General features: G+C 41.6%; 1 protein-coding gene across 3 annotated transcripts in view; it reads left to right on the forward strand.

Annotated features, from left to right (window-relative positions):
* Window positions 1-19,296, forward strand: part of ABCB7 (ATP binding cassette subfamily B member 7) — a 194,819-nt gene that overhangs the window by 156,140 nt on the left and 19,383 nt on the right. For all 3 annotated transcript variants that reach the window (XM_056538294.1, XM_056538295.1, XM_056538296.1), the window contains 4 exons: window positions 1,040-1,197; window positions 11,668-11,831; window positions 12,557-12,686; window positions 12,878-13,049. In XM_056538294.1, coding sequence (XP_056394269.1) covers window positions 1,040-1,197; window positions 11,668-11,831; window positions 12,557-12,686; window positions 12,878-13,049 — 624 coding nt within the window. The remainder of the gene's footprint in view (window positions 1-1,039; window positions 1,198-11,667; window positions 11,832-12,556; window positions 12,687-12,877; window positions 13,050-19,296) is intronic.

Consider the following 19,296-nt stretch of genomic DNA (forward strand, 5'->3'; position numbering starts at 1 on the left):
GGGGGGATGGCTATATGAGGGGGAAGGGGGAGGAACGTCAATATGAGAGGGGAGGAATGGCTATATGACTGGGAAATAGCCATATGAGGGAGGGAAAGGCTATATGAGGCGGAAGAGCAGCTATGTGAGGAGGGACAGCTATATGAGAGAAGGGAATGGCTGCTTGGGGGGGGGGGAATATATGTGGAGGAATGGCTATATGAGGAGAAATGGCTTTATTAGGGGGTAAATGGCTATATGAGAGGGGGAATGGATATTTGAAGGGAGCAACGGCTATATTAGGGGAGCAACGGCTAAATCAGGGGCGAAACGGTTATATGAGGGGAAGGAATGGCTATATGAGAGAAGGGAATGGCTATATGAGGGGGGCAATGACTATGAAAAGGAGACTGCTATATGAGGGAGGAAATGGCTGTATAAAATTCATATAGCCATTCGCCCTCCTCATATAGTAATCACCCCATATAGCCAACTCCCCCCCCCCTTATATAGCCATTCCACCTCATACTGTATAGTCGATTCTCCCCTCATACAGCCATTTCCACCACTCATATAACCATTCCCTTCAAACCCCATTTAGTAAATCCCCTCTCTTATGGCCACCCTCCTCTTCATAAGCAGGAGCGCGGAGGATATCTGTTGCACTGTCACGGCCATATCTCACCCAAACAGTATTGAGCTGCAGCCTGGAGTGGGTTTCCGCCCCCTGATTCTAGGTGGGTCTGCCCCCTGACCTCTGCACTCCCGTTTGCCGCGCAGTCCCTTGAGTGCTGTTTTTATCTCCTGCCATAGCCGCCTGAGCCGCTGCTGCCAATAGAGCAGGTAATCGCCTAATTTTGACAAGGGACAAATCGAAATATCACAGTCCGCAATAATCTCGATTCGATTGCGATATACCATGGAAGCCTACTTGAGGATAGATAATATATTTTGCCCCCAAATACTTAGGGCCTTGGCCACCAAGATTGTCTGTTTATTTCCCAACGTTTTTGTGCTTTCTAGGTTTATCTAATAAATAAAACGGACTTTCTCTTTCTAGGAAATCTAACTATCGGAGATTTGGTCATGGTAAATGGGCTGCTCTTCCAGCTCTCCCTGCCACTAAACTTCCTGGGAACAGTATACAGAGAGACCAGACAAGCCCTCATTGATATGAACACCCTCTTTACCCTTCTAAGTGTAGACACAAAGATTAAGGTGACTTCTTGTGACTAACATTTTGTTCTTTGCTTTTGACTGTTATAGTATGCTCTGGTCACATAACTAAAATCTAGCTATACATTTGTCATGCAGTGATACTTTTACATTATACTGTTCTTTTACATAAAATTCTGTCACTTGATTTATTTATTTTTTTTCATTTACAGTAATACTAAGTTGCCGGAGTATCGTGACGTCACAACTCCGCCCCTGTGTGATGTCGCGCCCCGCCCTCGCAATGCAAGTCTATGGGAGGGGGCGTGATGGCATTCACGCCCCCTCCCATAGACTTTCATTGCAGGGATGGGGGAGTGACGTCACACGGGGGCGGAGTTGTGACATCACGATACTCCAGCCCTGTAGTCGTGACCTGGCAGACTCGGAGGCTGCAGCGCTGTGGGCAGCTCGCACAGGTGGGTGCTGCATGTGAGATTGCGGGGGTCCCCAGTGGCGGGACCCCCGCGATCGGATATCTTATCCCCTATCCTTTAGATAGGGGATAAGATGTCTTAGGGCCGGAGTACCCCTTTAATGCTGCCAATTGAGTTGGCAATCACTGACTATGTATGAAATTATTCAGTCTATTCATGCCATATATTGGAAGAGGAGACCAGCTTTACATTTTGGCTTTGGTTTCTCCATAAAGGAGACAAGCTGATAAACTGAGCCCTCCTTTTATTCAGCCATCGGTTCAAATCCCTTTTTGATTTGTTGGCAGTCAAGTACTGTATATGACCTTTATTCTCATGCTATCTTTGGTTACCCATCCTAAAGCATTCATCTTCTAAAACATGAACTTGGACAAAGATCATATTGCAGTATACTATTTCCTGCTAATCTTTAGGAGTTGAGAATTAATTTTGATTTCCATCAGTTTCAGGTAATGTGTATAAAAAGAGAGCGGGGGTAGAAAGTCTCCTCTTTTGTGATCTTGTTTGTTGTATCCTTATTTTTATGCAGAGTTTAAAACAAAATAGTTTAGAACAATACAACAAATATAGGGGGTTAGGGAAAACACACAATGTATATCCCTATAAGCGCACTAGGCACACACACAATTAACCCCCCAAAAAATAACTACATAAATAGTATATTAAATATTTTTATTAAAGTATCAAAGTTAGCACAAAAATGTATATATTAAAATATGAAATAAAATTCACACAAGACAGAATAAAAACAATATCATATATAAAATATAAAATGGTACAATATATAATAGTGGAAGCTGGGGTGAGAGTCCAGTTATGGTCTTAAATATATATATTAATAAATAAATGGAAACAATGCTACATGCTGAAACTTCAAAACATTGCAAATGTGACAAGAAACATATAAAAATAACAATAGTGCCTTACAAGGTGTGCCAATAACTAGTGTAAGTAACTCTTAAGTGCACATGTGCCAAACAATATAAATCACAGTGAGAATAGCAGAGAATACGTATAGCGGCAGCAGATACATACAAATACATACAGTTTGGGACTTGCCCAGCTCCACACCACACTCCAACACGTTTTGCCACAAGAAGGTTTTATCCAGGAGTGGAAATGCGTTGGAGTGTGGTGTTGGAGCTGGGGCGAGTATTATACTGTATGTAGCTGTATGTATGTGCTGCCGCTATACACATTCTCTGCTGTTCTCACTGTAATTTAGAGTTACTTACACTAGTTATTGGCATACCTTACATGGTATTTTTATGTGTCTTGTCACATTTGCACTGTTTTGAATTTTTTATGCGTGCAGCATTTTCTTCCATTTATTAATTAACATATATATTTGAGACCATACCTGGACTTTCACCCCAGCTTCCACTATTATATATTGTACTAATATATATATTATTGTTTTATTCTGTCTTTGTGTGAATTTTATTTCATATTTTAATACATACATTTTTGTACTAACTTTGATATTAAATAAAAATATATTTTATACTATTTATGTAGTTATTATTTTTTGGAGGATTAATTGTGTGTGTGCCTAGTGCTCTTATAAGTATGTGTGTGTGTGTACATATATATATATATATATATATATATGTGTGTATATACATACATGTATATGTATCCACACAGTGCATAGTGAAAGTATTGACACATGTGGGACACAATCATGAAGTGGAACGAAATTTATTGGATATTTCAAACTTTGTTAACAAATAAAGAACTGAAAAATTGGGCTTGCAAAATTATTCAGCCCCTTTACTTTCAGTGCAGCAAACTCTCTCCAGAAGTTCAGTGAGGATCTCTGAATGATTCAATGTTGACCTAAATGACTAATGATAAATAGAATCCACCTGTGTGTAATCAAGTCTCCGTATAAATGCACCTGCACTGTGATAGTCTCAGAGGTCCGTTTAAAGCGCAGAGAGCATCATGAAGAACAAGGAACACACCAGGCAGGTCCGAGATACTGTTGTGGAGAAGTTTAAAGCCGGATTTGGATACAAAAAGATTTCCCAAGCTTTAAACATCCCAAGGAGCACTGTGCAAGCGGTAATATTGAAATGGAAGGAGTATCAGACCACTGCAAATCTACGAAGACCTGGCCGTCCCTCTAAACTTTCAGCTCATACAAGGAGAAGAAATATCAGAGATGCAGCCAAGAGGCCCATGATCACTCTGGATGAACTGCAGAGATCTACAGCCGAGGTTTGAGACTCTGTTCATAGGACAACAATCAGTCGTATACTGCACAAATCTGGCCTTTATGGAAGAGTGGCAAGAAGAAAGCCATATCTTAAAGATATCCATGAAAAGGGTCATTTAAAGTTTGCCACAAGCCACCTGGGAGACACACCAAACATGTGGAAGAAGGTGCTCTGGTCAGATTAAACCAAAATCAAACTTTTTGGCAACAATGCAAAACCTCATTTTTGGCGTAAAAGCAACACAGCTCATCACCCTGAACACACCATCCCCACTGTCAAACATGGTGGTGGCAGCATCATGGTTTGGGCCTGCTTTTCTTCAGCAGGGACAGGGAAGATGGTTAAAATTGATGGGAAGATGGATGGAGCCAAATATAGGACCATGCTGGAAGAAAACCTGATGGAGTCTGCAAAAGACCTGAGACTGGGACGGAGATTTGTCTTCCAACAAGACAATGATCCAAAACATAAAGCAAAATCTACAATGGAATGGTTCACAAATAAACATTTCCAGGTGTTAGAATGGCCAAGTCAAAGTCCAGACCTGAATCCAATAGAGAATCTGTGGAAAGAACTGAAAACTGCTGTTCTTAAACGCTCTCCATCCAACCTCACTGAGCTCCAGCTGTTTTGCGAGGAGGAATGGGCAAAAATTTCAGTCTCTAGATGTGCAAAACTGATAGAGACATCCCCCAAGCGACTTACAGCTGTAATTGCAGCAAAAGGTGGCACTACAAAGTATTAACTTAACCCCTTAAGGACGCAGCCCTTTTTCACCTTAAGGACTGAGCCCTTTTTCGCAATTCTGACCACCGTCACTTTACAAATTAATAACGCGAAAACGCTTTTACCGAATATTCTGATTCTGAGATTGTTTTTTCGTGACATATTCTACTTTATTTTGGTGGTAAATTTTCGGCGTTACTTGCATCATTTTTTGGTGAAAAATCCTAAAATTTCATGAAAATTTAGAAAATTTTGCATTTTTCTAACTTTGAAGCTCTCTACTTGTAAGGAAAATGGATATTCCAAATAAATTTTATTTTTCTTCACAAACACAATATGTCCACTTTATGTTGGCATCATAAAATGGACATACTTTTGCTTTTTGAAAAAATAAGAGGGCTTCAAAGTAGAACAGCAATTTTCAAAAATGTCATGAAAATTGCTAAATCTGAAGGGACAGATGTTACAGAACTACAACTCCCAGCATACCTGGGCAGTCGAGGCATGCTGAGAGTTGTAGTTTGGCAACATCTGGAGGGCTACTGTTTGGGCACCACTGTAATAGTGGTCTCCAAACTGTGACCCTCCAGATGTTGCAAAACTACAACTCCCAGCATGCCCAGACAGCCTTTGGCTCTCTGGGCATGCTGGGAGTTGCAGTTTGGCCCCCCTAGTGGTTGCCACAGTAAAGATCGATTCACTTTCAATTCTCCCCCCCCACTGTCGATTCCCTACCTGATAAGGATCCTGCAGGCTCCAGCGAAGGTCCCAGGTCCCCAGGCATCTTCTCCTGCAGGTACGGCCTCCATCTTCTTCCCAGAGCCCCTCGACATCCAGGGGCGGGCAGAACGGGGATACTCCGTTCTGACTAATGGCAGGGGATAGGAGTAGATCGCAGCTTTGCCATCTCACTCCAATCCTTTAGGCTGATCGGGGTTGTTGATGACAACTCCGATCAGCCCTATTTTCCGGGTGATCGGGTCACCAGAGACCCGATCAGCCCGGAATTGGAGAAAATCGCATGTCTGAATTGACATGCGATTTTCTCCGATCGCCGACATGGAGAGGTCTCAGGACCCCCCTGGGCGATGTGCCAGGGTGCCTGCTGAATGATTTCAGCAGGCCTCCGTCTCCGGTCCCCAACCGGCTAGCAGTGGGGACCGGAATTCCCAAGGGCGTATGGATACGCCCTGCGTCCTTAAGGACTCGGAATGCAGGGCGTATCCATACGCCCTGCGTCCTTAAGAGGTTAAGGGGGCTGAATAATTTTGCACGCCCAATTTTTCAGTTTATTTGTTAATCCACTTCATGATTGTATCCCACTTGTTGTTGATTCTTCACAAAAAATTACAGTTTTATATCTTTATTTTTGAAGCCTGAAATGTGGCTAAAGGTCGAAAAGTTCAAGGGGGCCGAATACTTTCACTATGTGTGTATATATATGTGTGTGTATATGTGTGTGTGTGTATATATATATATATATATATATATTATGTCAGATAAATAGTAAGGGAGCATTTTACATTTTAACCTCTTCAGGACATAGGGCGTATGGATACGCCCTGAATCCCGAGTCCTTAAGGACCGAGGGCGTATCCATACGCCCGTGGGAATTCCGGCCCCCACCACTAGCCGGTTGGGGACCGGAGCTGGATGCCTGCTGAAATCGTTCAGCAGGCATCCCGGCATATCGCCCAGGGGGGTCATTATACCCCCCCATGTCGGCGATCGCCGCAGATCGCTGGACAATTCAGTCCAGCGATCTGCGGCGATTCCGGGTCAATCGGGTCTCCGGTGACCCGGAATTACTGGCTGTTCGGGGCCGTCTCTGACGGCCCCGAACAGCCAGAGCCTGCAGGGGTGAGGTGGCACTGGTGCCACCTCACGATCGCCCTGATTCGTCGGCCGGATTACCGGCCGACCAATCAGGGCGCCTGCTGCGGGTGTCACTCCCGCACCCGCTCCGCCCCTCTTCTGGAGGACGTGAGCGGGTGCGGGACGTGCACCCCGGGTGCTGGGGACCCCGATCCCCGGCGCCCCTGTTGGGATCGGGGCCCCAGGAGCAGCTGCGGCGGCGGGACTGACCTGCAGCGTCTGGATCGTTGGAGGTGAGTGACAGCCTCCTGCTGTTGCTTAGCAACAGCTCCCAGCATGCAAAAAGGGCATGCTGGGAGCTGTAGTTATGCAACAGCAGGAGGCAGACCACCACAACTCCCAGCATTCCCTTATGGGCATGCTGGGACTTATGGTTTTGCAACAGCTGGAGGCACATTCTTTCTATGGAAAAGTGTACCTTCAGCTGTTGTCTAACTACAACTCCCAGCTTGCACAAACAGCTAAAGTGCATGCTGGGAGTTGTAGTGGTGCATCTGCTGATTGCATAACTACAACTCCCAGCATGCCCATTGGCTGTCGGTGACTGCTGAGAGTTGTAGTTTTGCAACAGCTGAAGGCACACTGGTTGTGAAACTCAGAGTTTTTTTTTTACCTAACTCAGTGTTTCACGACCGGTGTGCCTCCAGCTGTTGCAAACTACAACTCTCAGCAGTCACCGTACACCATGCACCGTACATGCTGGGAGTTGTAGTTTTGCAACAGCTGGAGGCACACTGGTTGTGAAACACTGAGTTAGGTCACAAACTCAGTGATACATAACCAGTGTGCCTACAGTTGTTGCAAAACTGCAACTCTCAGCAGTCACCGACAGCCAACGGGCATGCTGGGAGTTGTAGTTATGCAACAGCTGGATGTCCCCCCCCCCAATGTGAACGTACAGGGTACACTCACATGGGCGGAGGATTACAGTAAGTATCTGGCTGCAAATTTGAGCTGCCGCAAACTTTCTGCTGCAGCTCAAATTGCCAGCGAGAAACTACTGTGAACCCCCGCCCGTGCGACTGTACCCTAAAAACACTACACTACACTACCACAAAAAATAAAATAAAAAGTAAAAAACACTACATATACACATACCCCTACACAGCCCCCCTCCCCTCCCCAATAAAAATGAAAAACGTCTGGTACGCCACTGTTTCCAGAACGGAGCCTCCAGCTGTTGCAAAACAACTCCCAGTATTGTCGGACAGCCGTTGACTGTCCAGGCATGCTGGGAGTTTTGCAACAGCTGGAGGCACCCTGTTTGGGAATCACTGGTGTAGAATACCCCTATGTCCACCCCTATGCAAGTCCCTAATTTAGGCCTCAAATGTGCATGGCGCTCTCACTTTGGAGCCCTGTCGTATTTCAAGGCAACAGTTTAGGGTCACATATGGGGTATCGCCGTACTCGGGAGAAATTGTGTTACAAATTTTGGGGGGTATTTTCTGCTTTTACCCTTTTTAAAAATGTAAAATTTTTGGGAAACCAAGCATTTTAGGTAAAAAAAAAAATTTTTTTTTTACATATGCAAAAGTCGTGAAACACCTGTGGGGTATAAAGGTTCACTTAACCCCTTGTTACGTTCCCCGAGGGGTCTAGTTTCCAAAATGGTATGCCATGTGGGTTTTTTTTTGCTGTTCTGGCACCATAGGGGCTTCCTAAATGCGGCATGCCCCCAGAGAAAAATTTGCGTTCAAAAAGCCAAATGTGACTCCTTCTCTTCCGAGACCTGTAGTGCGCCAGCAGAGCACTTTTCACCCCCATATGGGGTGTTTTCTGAATCGGGAGAAATTGGGCTTCAAATTTTTAGGGGTATTTTCTGCTATTACCCTTTTTAAAAATAAAAATTTTTTGGGAAAACAAGCATTTTAGGTAAAATTTGTTTTTGTTTTTTTACATTTGCAAAAGTCGTGAAACACCTGTGGGGTATTAAGGTTCACTTTATCCCATGTTACATTCCCCGAGGGGTCTAGTTTCCAAAATGGTATGCCATGTGGGGTTTTTTTGCTGTTCTGGCACGATAAGGGCTTCCTAAAGGTAACATGCCCCCTAAAAACCATTTCAGAAAAACGTACTCTCCAAAATCCCCTTGTCGCTCCTTCCCTTCTGAGCCCTCTACTGCGCCCGCCGAACACTTTACATAGACATATGAGGTATGTGCTTACTCGAGAGAAATTGGGCTACAAATACAGTAAAAATTTTGTCCTTTTACCCCTTGTAAAAATTCAAAAATTGGGTCTACAAGAACATGTGAGTATAAAAAATGAAGATTGTGAATTTTCTCCTTCACTTTGCTGCTATTCGTGTGAAACACCTAAAGGGTTAAAACGCTGACTGAATGTCATTTTGAATACTTTGGGGGGTGTAGTTTTTATAATGGGGTCATTTATGGGGTATTTCTAATATGAAGAAATCCACTTCAAATCCACTTCAAACCTGAACTGGTCCCTGAAAAATACTGAGTTTGAAAATTTTGTGAAAAATCGGAAAATTGCTGCTGACCGTTGAAGCCCTCTGGTGTCTTCCAAAAGTAAAAACACGTCAATTTTATGATGCAAACATAAAGTAGACATATTGTATATGTGAACCAAAAAAAAATCTATTCGTAATATCCATTTTCCTTACAAGTAGAGAGCTTCAAAGTTAGAAAAATGCTAAATTTTCAAATTTTTCATCAAATTTACGGATTTTTCACCAAGAAAGGATGCAAGTATTGACAAAAATTTACCACTATGTTAAAGTAGAATATGTCACGAAAAAACATTCTCGGAATCAGAATGATAACTAAAAGCATTCCAGAGTTATTAATGTTTAAAGTGACAGTGGTCAGATGTGCAAAAAACGCTCCGGTCCTTAAGGCCAAAATGGGCTCCGTCCTGAAGGGGTTAATTTAAAAAAATATATTTAAGTACCCAAGTTGTCATCTTTTTATTCTGACTTTTCTGAAGTTTTCTGAATCTGCAAAATGAAGAATGGCTAGTGCAGCTATTGCAGTGCTCATGTGGCTCTCACTCAACCATGTACAATACGTCTACTTGACATTCCGAGTCTAAGCAAAGTTAGGAAGCACTGGATATGTCCAAATTGACGGGAGAAAGAACAGAAGAAATAGTGCATGCGCTATTTCTTCTGTTGTTTCTTCCGTCACAAAATAACGTCCGTTATTAATAATGGGCTATGACGGGTTAAAACGAATAATGTAAAAATCCCATAGACTATAATGGGATTTTGTAATGGCCGTATGGGATTTTGTAACTGCCGTTTAACAGCAGATTTTAAGGGTCTTAAGAATGGAACATTAAAACGGATGAATTTCTAGTGTGAAAGGAGCCTAAGCTGGTGCTACAGTGCATGAACTCTTGGGAGAATGCAAGAAAAAGTTGAGAGGTTTTAAAGGGGTACTCCATTGCAAACCTTCTATTTATAAATCTTGAATCTTCTAGGACTCATCAGCTGCTGTATGCTCCACAGGAAGTTCTTTTATTTTTGAATATTTTTCATTGAATTGTCTCCTGGGACAACAATTAACAGACAACATGCAGGAGTACTTAAAGGGGTACTCCGGTGGAAACTTTTTTTTTATGAACTGGTGCCAGAAAGTTAAACATATTTGTAAATTACTTCTATTAAAAAATCTTAATCCTTTTAGTACTTTTTAGTAGCTGTATGCTACAGAGGAACTTCTTTACTTTTTGAATTTCTTTTTTGTGTTGTCCACAGTGCTCTTTGCTGACACCTCTGTCAGTGTCAGGAACTGTCCAGAGTAGCATAGGTTTGCTATGTGGATTTTCTCCTGCTCTGGACAGTTCCTGATACGGGCATCAGGTGTCAGCAGAGAGCACTGTCCACAACACCAAAAAAAAATAAAAGATTTTCCTCTGTAACATACAGCTGCTAAAAAGTACTGAAAGGATTGAGATTTTGTAATAGAAGTAATTTACAAATCTGTTTAACTTTGTGGCGGCAGTTAATTTAAAAAAAATAAGTTTTCCACCAGAGTACCCCTTTAACTGGAGCAAGCGAACACTGCTCCCTGCCTGGCTGACCAGTGCTTCATCCATAATGCAGATGGCGTTTTGGGCAGCCTGCATCATTCTGTTTTGGCAAGGCCTCACTACTCATGAGGAGGCCAACGTAGCCTAGGAACAGGACAGACAAGTATTCTTAGGGGAGGAGGGGGGGAATGTTGTGTGGCAGTATAATATTCAGGGGCACAGTGTGAGGTAGTATTATATTCAGAGTACATTGTATGATAGTAAATGTTTAGGGCCACAGTGTGTGTCAGCATTATATTCAGGGTACAGTGTATGGTAGTATATTCAGGAGCAGTGTGTGGAAGTATAATATTCAGGGGAACAGTGTAGCAATATTGTATTCAGAGGCACAGTGTATGGTAGTATATTCTGGGGCACAGTGTGTGTTACAGTATTATTTTCAGGGGCACAGTGTGTGGCAGTGTCTAGGCCGGGATATGTAGATTTACATCCTCCACACTTTAGTAACTAATTTTATCCTGTGACTTATTAATAGGATATTATTCTACAATAGGCAGTGCCTCTTTCTTGCATGACAGTGAATCTTCTAGGTGTGAACCAGGCCTTACATTTCAGCTTGGACCTTTACCTGATGGCAGACCTCTATAAGCAGACCCATGCTAAAACTAGTTGAGTACCCTTAGTCTATTATGTATGGTGATAGCCCAAATGTGCCTGTAAGTCTCAAATCTGTGAAAACAATCGCAAAACGTGTTGGACTTTTACCTGTGTAAGTCTCTTATCATACATCTTAACTTGTTTATTAGGGAGCACAGCTGACAGATCTCTCCCAGTCCCACTGTACACATGCATGCTCATCTAATATTTCCAAGAATGAAAGGTTCAGAAAGGTGATATCCAACCAACTGACCCTGATCTCTTCCAACATCTTCCTTCAGGGGAGAGCCGGGGCCCCAAGTCCATTAGATTGCTGGACGTACCTGTTAAAATGAGCAGGTTCAACCAACATTTATCTCATGTATGGTTAGCTCTGGCTACAGCTGTTGCCATTGGTAAGCAAGCTAGTTGTTTGCATTGGCTTTTATGCAATTGTAGCAAGTTATAACGTATGCATGTTCTAAAATAGCAGCAATTGGATATTGTGTAATAACAGTGACGCAGTGAACCTGTCATATATTTACACCCCAGCTTAGATTTTCTTTTTATTCCTTTTAGAACAAAGAGCTTGCCCCTCCATTGGTGATAACCCCTCAGACAGCCACCATTACATTTGAAGATGTATATTTTGAATATATGGAGGGACAGAAGGTCTTGAATGGTGTCTCTTTTGAAGTACCCGCAGGAAAGAAGATTGCCATTGTTGGCGGTAGTGGTTCCGGGTAAGCAAACAGGTTCATTTGGTTTTCTGTGTTTTGCTAATGCTTATTTCACAACTATTAAGATACTGACTAGCTCTTACATTTTTTATTTTTATTTTTTTATGTATATAACCTACACAATGTTTTAACTAGTTTTGTTTGTGTGGAGAAACTAAAATTAGTAAAATAAGAAAATACCCAACTGTTAGTATGATGTTTTTCTTTGAAATTTGAAATAGAAACAGGCGCCCATGGCCTTTGGATGGATAGCATTATGAATGAATACCTTTATGTATATAGAACTATATATTACATAAACACAGATAATAGAAGCGGCACTCCAAAGTTGCAAAGGAAAAAGTGTCTTTATTCCCCCATCAAGGTGCAATGTGCAATGTTTTAGCCTCAAAATTAGGCTGAAACTTTGCACTTTGATGGGTGAATAAAGACACATTTCCTTTGCAACTTTGGAGTGCCGCTTCTATTATTTGGATTTGAGATATATGGTTTGGAGTCTGAACCTGAGGAGCAAAGCACCCACCTTTTGACTTGGTCATATTTACAGTGCCGATTTTTCCCTCTATTGTTTGGTTGGTCATAAATAAATGTTTTGCTTACTTTTTACCATTTGGATATTAATATTCTTTATAATTCGATTTCTTCGTTTAGTGTTCTAAGTTTTACCAAGGCTCTTTTATCTGGAACAATATATATCCTTACTGATGGTTAACTTCCATTCTCTTTAGCAAAAGCACCTTGGTTCGTCTTCTTTTCCGCTTTTATGAGCCCCAAAAAGGAAACATCTATGTCTCTGGCCAGAATATTCAGAATGTCAGTCTGGAGAGCTTGAGGAAAGCCATTGGCGTGGTCCCTCAGGTATTAATGTCATATTAAAAACAGATCTCTTCTTTAGAACTATACCATATAACCATGTTAGTAAATTGATTATTTTTAACAATTTTGTTTAAAAAAAAAATTCTGCATTAAAAAACCAAATACATTGTAAATTTGCGTATTTTGCATTTATATAGTCTGCTGTATAATGTTCAATGTGCTTTTGCCTCTAGGATGCTGTACTTTTTCATAACACATTGTATTACAATTTGCTGTATGGAAACATGAATGCTTCACCAGAAGAAGTCTACCAAGTGGCTAAATTGGCTGGACTACATGATGCCATCCTTCGCATGCCTAATGGATACAACACTCAAGTAGGGGAAAGAGGGCTTAAATTGTCAGGTACTGCCACAACAAAGAATCTACATCTTAAAGGGCTACTCCGGCACTAAGACATCTTATCCCCTATCCAAAGGATAGGGGATAAGAGGTCTGACCGGGGGGGACCCCCGCAATGTTGCCGTCACGCCCCCTCCCATAGACTCGCATAGTGGGGGGGGGCGTGACATTACACGGGAGCTTTGTGACATCACGATCCTTTGGATAGGTGATAAGATGTCTTAGGGCTGGAGTACCCCTTTATTCTGTTCTGTACTGCATACTATCATGCCATATGAAAGAGTTCTCACCACAGACAGTTGAAAACCCATTGCTGACTTCATACGTATTTTCAGGCTTTTCATGAGAGATTTAATGCTGAATCTTTGATGTTCCCAGAATTTGAGCTCAGCAACTAAGAAAGTTCACCCTTTGGGAGGAGGTAGTCACTGGGCAGGGTGCCCACTTGGTAGTTTAAATAGGAATATTACTCTACAATTTTTACCTCTTCAAAAGCCCATAGAAACCCTTTGTTTTGTAATGGTGACTGTAAGTGAGCAACTCCTAGCCTTGTATGAAGTTTTCAATGTGTTTATAGTTCTTGAAAGAGGTTATTTGAAGTTCTTTTATTAAAAAGTTGACATTCCTTAGAACTAGAGGTTTTCAAAAATAACTAGCTTATGTCTTAAGAGTTCTTTAAAGATTGATGCCAGGCAAATAGAGGCCTCACCAGTGAATTGGTCAAGGTGAGGAAGGACTCCAGAGCTAGGACACTTTAAGACTGAATCACTCGTGTTGATCAAAAATATCAAAATCTCTTTTTACATCAATTGCTAACATTTATCAAAAGAGCAGGAGAGGATGAGCAGGTTGATATATTGTTGTGTGGGACAAGATTCAGTAGAACTTGTAATGTAATATAATTCAAACCCCTTCTCTTTCTATGCTTCAAAGTCCAATGGGAGGTCTTGACAGCCCTCCCTATAATGTGTGCCAAAGGAGGTAGTTGTCAATCAATAAGTAGGCTGACTCCTAAACCCTGCATTAATAGGGATTTAAAGAGGATCTGACACTATGTTCACCCGTGCTATACCCAATATACTGGGTTATAGAGAGTGCTCTGTTCTCTGTGCACTCACCTGCAGCATTTATTAGCATATTAATGACAGGGGCGGATCGGACAGGGAAGATGGATGGCTCCCTGTCTCCCTTGTTCAGAGCTGCGCAATGCAGCAGGAAGATTACAGTGCCATAACTCAGGAAATACTCAATGGATTTATAAGTGACCCCTCTTTGTAAAGCGGTGTAAACCCAATATACTTGGTTATAATGTGGGTAGTGTCGTGAACAGGGTGTCAGATTCTCTTTAAATTAATAAATCCATCTGTTCAACCTGCCCTGCTCTATAAGAAGAATATGGCAGTGAGAGATCCAACTAGTTCCCCAGCACAACAGGTTACCTTTAACATTAGGCTGCTTTATTGACCTATTGTATGTTGCAACTAATTTATGACCCCATGTACCATATTTAATAAATCTGTTGCAACAAACATTACTGTCATAAACTTTCACGGGATAAAATGTAAGCAACGGTGTATTTTGTTCTCATTTGTATAAATCCTGGCCAAACACACTTTTGGCTCCACCTTTCCTTATTGATTTGCATAGCCTAAAAGGAATGTTTCAGCTGTATTTTCTGCTGAAAACTGTAGACCTTGTTGGATAGCTGTTAGGCTAGGTTCAGACTACAGAATCTCCGGGCAGAAAATTTCCGCCCCGAGATTCCGAGTGCGGCCAGCGCTGACTGAATCAGTCGGCGCTAGGACCGCGCGAACACTGCAGTCTCCAATAGACTGCAATGTGTTCCGCGAGTATTTCCGCCTGAAGAAAGAGCAACCCCATTCTTCAGGCGGAAATTTCCAAGCAGATTTTCCGTTCACAAATTCCGCTTCACAAATTCCGAAGTGTGAATTTGTGAACGGAAACCCATTCACTACACTATAAATTTTAGCAAGCGGAATTTCCGTCTGCAATTTCAAAGAGGAATTGCAGGCGGAAATTTGGTAGTCTGAACCTAGCCTTAGGGTATTAAAGGTAATCTACAGTGGGGATCAAAAGTTTGGGCACCCCAGGTAAAAATTTGTATTAATGTGCATAAAGAAGACAAGGAAAGATGGAAAAATCTCCAAAAGGCATCAAATTACAGATTAGACATTCTTATAATATGTCAACAAAAGTTAGATTTTATTTCCATCATTTACACTTTCCAAATAACAGAAAACAAAAAATGGGGTATGCAAAAGTTTGGGCACCCTGCAGAGTTAATATCTTGTACTGCCCCCTTTGGCAAGTATCACAGCTTGTAAACGCTTTTTGTAGCCAGCCAAGAGTCTTTCAATTCTTGTTTAAGGTATCTTTGCCCATTTGTCCTTACAAAAGTCTTCCAGTTCTTTGATTTCTGTGCTGTCTGTCAAGCACTGCTCTTTTAAGGTCTATTCATAGATTTTCAATGATGTTGAGGTCAGGAGATTGTGAAGGCCATGGCAAAACCTTCAGTTCATGCCTCTTGATGTAATCCCCTGTGGATTTCGAGGTGTGTTTAGGATCATTATCCATTTGTAGAAGCCATCCTCTCTTTAACGTTAGCTTTTTCACAGATGGCATCAAGTTAGCATCCAAAATTTTCTGAAATTTTATTGAATCCAATTTTCCTTCTACTCGTGAGATGTTCCCTGTGCCACTGGATGCAATACAACCCCAAAGCATGATTGATCCACCCTCATGCTTAACAGTTGGACAGAGGTTCTTTACATTAAATTCTGTTCCCCTTCTTCTCCAAAAGTACCTTTGCTCATTCCGGCCAAAACGTTCAATTTTAACCTAATCGGTCCACAGAACTTGTTTCCAAAATGCATCAGGCTTGCCTATATGTTCATTTGCAAAGTTCAAATGCTGATTTTTTGTGGTGAGGACGTAGAAGAGGTTTTCTTCTGATGACTCTTCCATGAAGACTATATTTGTACAAGTATCTCTTTTTATAGTGGAATAGTGTATCACAACTCCATTGTCAGCCAGATCTTTCTGGAGGGATTGTGCAGTCAAATGTGGGTTTTGAATAGTTTTTCTCACAATCCTGCGAGCTGTTCTGTCTGATATTTTTCTTGGTCTTCCAGATCTTGCTTTAACTTCCACTGTTTCTGATGACTGCCATTTCTTAATTACATTCCGAACAGAGGAAATTGACATCTGAAAATGTTTTGTTATCTTCTTATAGCCTTCTCCAGCTTTGTGAGCGTCAACTATTTTCAGTTTCAGATTTTTAGACAACTGCTTAGAAGAACCCATGGTGCTGATTGTTGGGGCAAGGTCAAATCAGTCTGGGCATTTAAAACCTTTGAGATTGACATCACCTGGTCTTCCCTGATGATGATTGAGAGCAACCCATGACATTGGCAGGTCTCAGCTTTGCAAAGGGGGCAGTGCATGCTATAAATTCTGCAGGGTGCCCAAACTTTTGCAGACGCCATTTTTTTTTGTTTTCTGTTATTTTGAAAGTGTAAATGATGGAAATAAAATCTAACTTTTATTGACATATTATAAGAATGTCTAATCTGTAATTTGATGCCGTTTGGAGATTTTTCCATCATTCCTTGGCTTCTTTATGCACATTAATAAAAAAAAATTTACCTGGGGTGCCCAAACTTTTGATCCCCACTGTATCATCACTGTCCTTCACATAAACTTCTTGGTACAGGCTTGTAGTGCTGGTTGAAATCACCTTGTAGCACGTTGACATCACCACTGCTGCTTTTTCACTCTGCTCGGCTGCAAACAGACTTGAGGTAGTAGCAGCGGTTACATCAACTTGTTCCTAAAGCGCCGCCCCTGCCCAACACCTGCCGCCCAAATGAGGAGGATTATGACCACGGATCAGGGATAGGTAAGTGTCCTTATCAGGTTTAACAGGTTAGAGTGCAGGTGACACTGATGACAGACTGTTTTTAGAGCAAACTGTACCTTTCCTTAAGCTGATGGTAGTTGCCAAACATATAAAAATCATCTTTTTGTTTCTCAGCCAAGTGTCAAAAAGGTGGAGCAAGGCTGCTCAAGTGTCACAGCCCAGCACACCTTCTCACTTGAGAAGCTCCTCTTTACCTCCTTGACACTTGATTGAGAAATAAAAAGGGGATTTTATGTGTTGGAATACCAGGATCAAAACTCCAGGAAATATAAAAAATAATTTTAATTTTTTTATTTATTTTTTTTACCCACAGCAAATTAGCCAGTGCAATGCACCAAAAAGAGACAAAACATTGATAAATATGGCCCAATGTGTTTCCTGAAATTTTGTGCTGAAGACTTCTAGACCTAAAAATACCATTTGTGCTCTGGCTCATAGATGGTAGTCCCAAGCAAGGGGCTGCTGTCTACTACAATTTCCATCTCTATAAGGCAGCCCCCTTAGAATGCCTCCCTAGAATGCATGAAATATGTCTGAACCTGCTATTCTATTTGCATCTGGTCCTGACTCTTAACTTTCAAATGATCTAGGCTCAAAAATGTCTTTCATGTTATCACACCTTTACCAATCTTAGAGGATATATGTTTTCTAATACTAAAGACATGAGAAGATGATTACTTTTAATCACTCACAGCCTCTGAATGGGAATTCACCTAGTTTCTATTTAATTATTGCAAAATTAATTTTATTTGTTTGTCCAAAGTGTGAACATTTTCCTGCCAGAAAGAAAGTTAATTCCAGGGCTCAATGACTATAACGGAGGATGTGTGTCTCACAATGTGGCAATAAACCTTATGATTATTAATACAAGGATATTGTACAGTAAGACATTTGCCCAGATTTATCAAACTTTGTGAGAGAAAAAGTGGAGTGATTTTTTTTCACGGCGACCAATCACAGCTCAGTTAACGAATTCTGGTAAAGTGAAAGCTAAGCTGTGATTGGTTGCTGTGGGAAAATTCCTCCACTTTTTCTCTCACACAGTTTGATAAATCTGGTCCATTGTGCATTTGACTTATGGAAGCTGTGGTGGTGAATAAGGATGAGTGTCTCACACATCAATAAACCCATGCACAATGTGTATTCTTGGCTGCTTGTTCTCCATGTGACTGACCTGTTTGAAGTATGCACTATGCATGGAAAATGCACGACCGAACAATGCACCAGTGTTGGTATATGTGCCTCTCTGCCTTAGATTAAGAAGACACTTAAAAAATTCTAAGGCTGCATTCACACAACGATTCGGGTATATGGCAAAGAATTTAAAAACTGGCTGCTGCCATATATCCCCGCCAGACCAGCGCCATAGCCCATTTATTTCAATGAGACAGATGGAGAACTGATATGGTTCATAAATGAGCTGACCAAGCTCCTTCATGCTCTTTCTCGTTGTTGGCAGGTATGCTTTCGCTTTTCTTTGCAATCTATCCCCTCTCCTCTAACCCCTTTTGCTTTTGAACCCTGCTTTTTCTCCAGGCTTTCTCCCTTCTAACTTTTCCTGGTAGATGGAACAGAGTTTGACTATTTTAGCTGACTTTTTTGGTTAACAAAAACTTGATGTCTATGGATACCTTTATGGAACGCTATCATCCCCCACCCTCCGAGCTCTTCTGCTCTTACCACGTCTTTTCTTTTCTTCGCTCCCTGGTCCCAGGCTCTAGAGCAACCTCTTCCGCCATACTTGAAAATACTTCCTGCTACTCCCCTTAGGTAGGGATTGGTTGCCTCACTTACATGCTTTGCTTATTGCACCGCCCAAGGACCAAAATTGAATTATATGTTACAGTGGGAAGCCGACTTTAACTCTTTACATTATCTATACCCCGTGTGCAGGCCTGCTGAAAGGCAGTGAGCAAAGGAAGTGTGCAAGTGTCTTTGATTTATTGCATCGGGTCTATTAAATCCCGGCTCATTTACATATTCCTCACCCTACTGCTTTAGAGGTTGCTCTAGTATAGGTAATATGTATCAATTATGGTGGAGTTGCCCTGCTGTCCACGTCTTTTGGAAAATGGTTGTGTATCTTCTACATGACTTGACAGGTTTTACTTGCCCTTATACTTATATTGCCCTGCTTTTGTCTCCTAAGCGATAAACCTTCTCACGTGTCCTTTAGATTGTTTCATCTAATTTTGTGGAAGCAACCTGATCTTTCTTGGGATGCCTTTTTTGCCAGGGTTAATATTATAGTTTTGTTTGCGAAACTGTCAGCCATGCGGGAGGATGGGGTGGGTTGTTTTTAGAAGGTGT

The sequence above is a fragment of the Hyla sarda genome, chromosome 9, assembly GCF_029499605.1.
Source record: "Hyla sarda isolate aHylSar1 chromosome 9, aHylSar1.hap1, whole genome shotgun sequence".
Lineage (NCBI taxonomy): Eukaryota > Metazoa > Chordata > Amphibia > Anura > Hylidae > Hyla > Hyla sarda.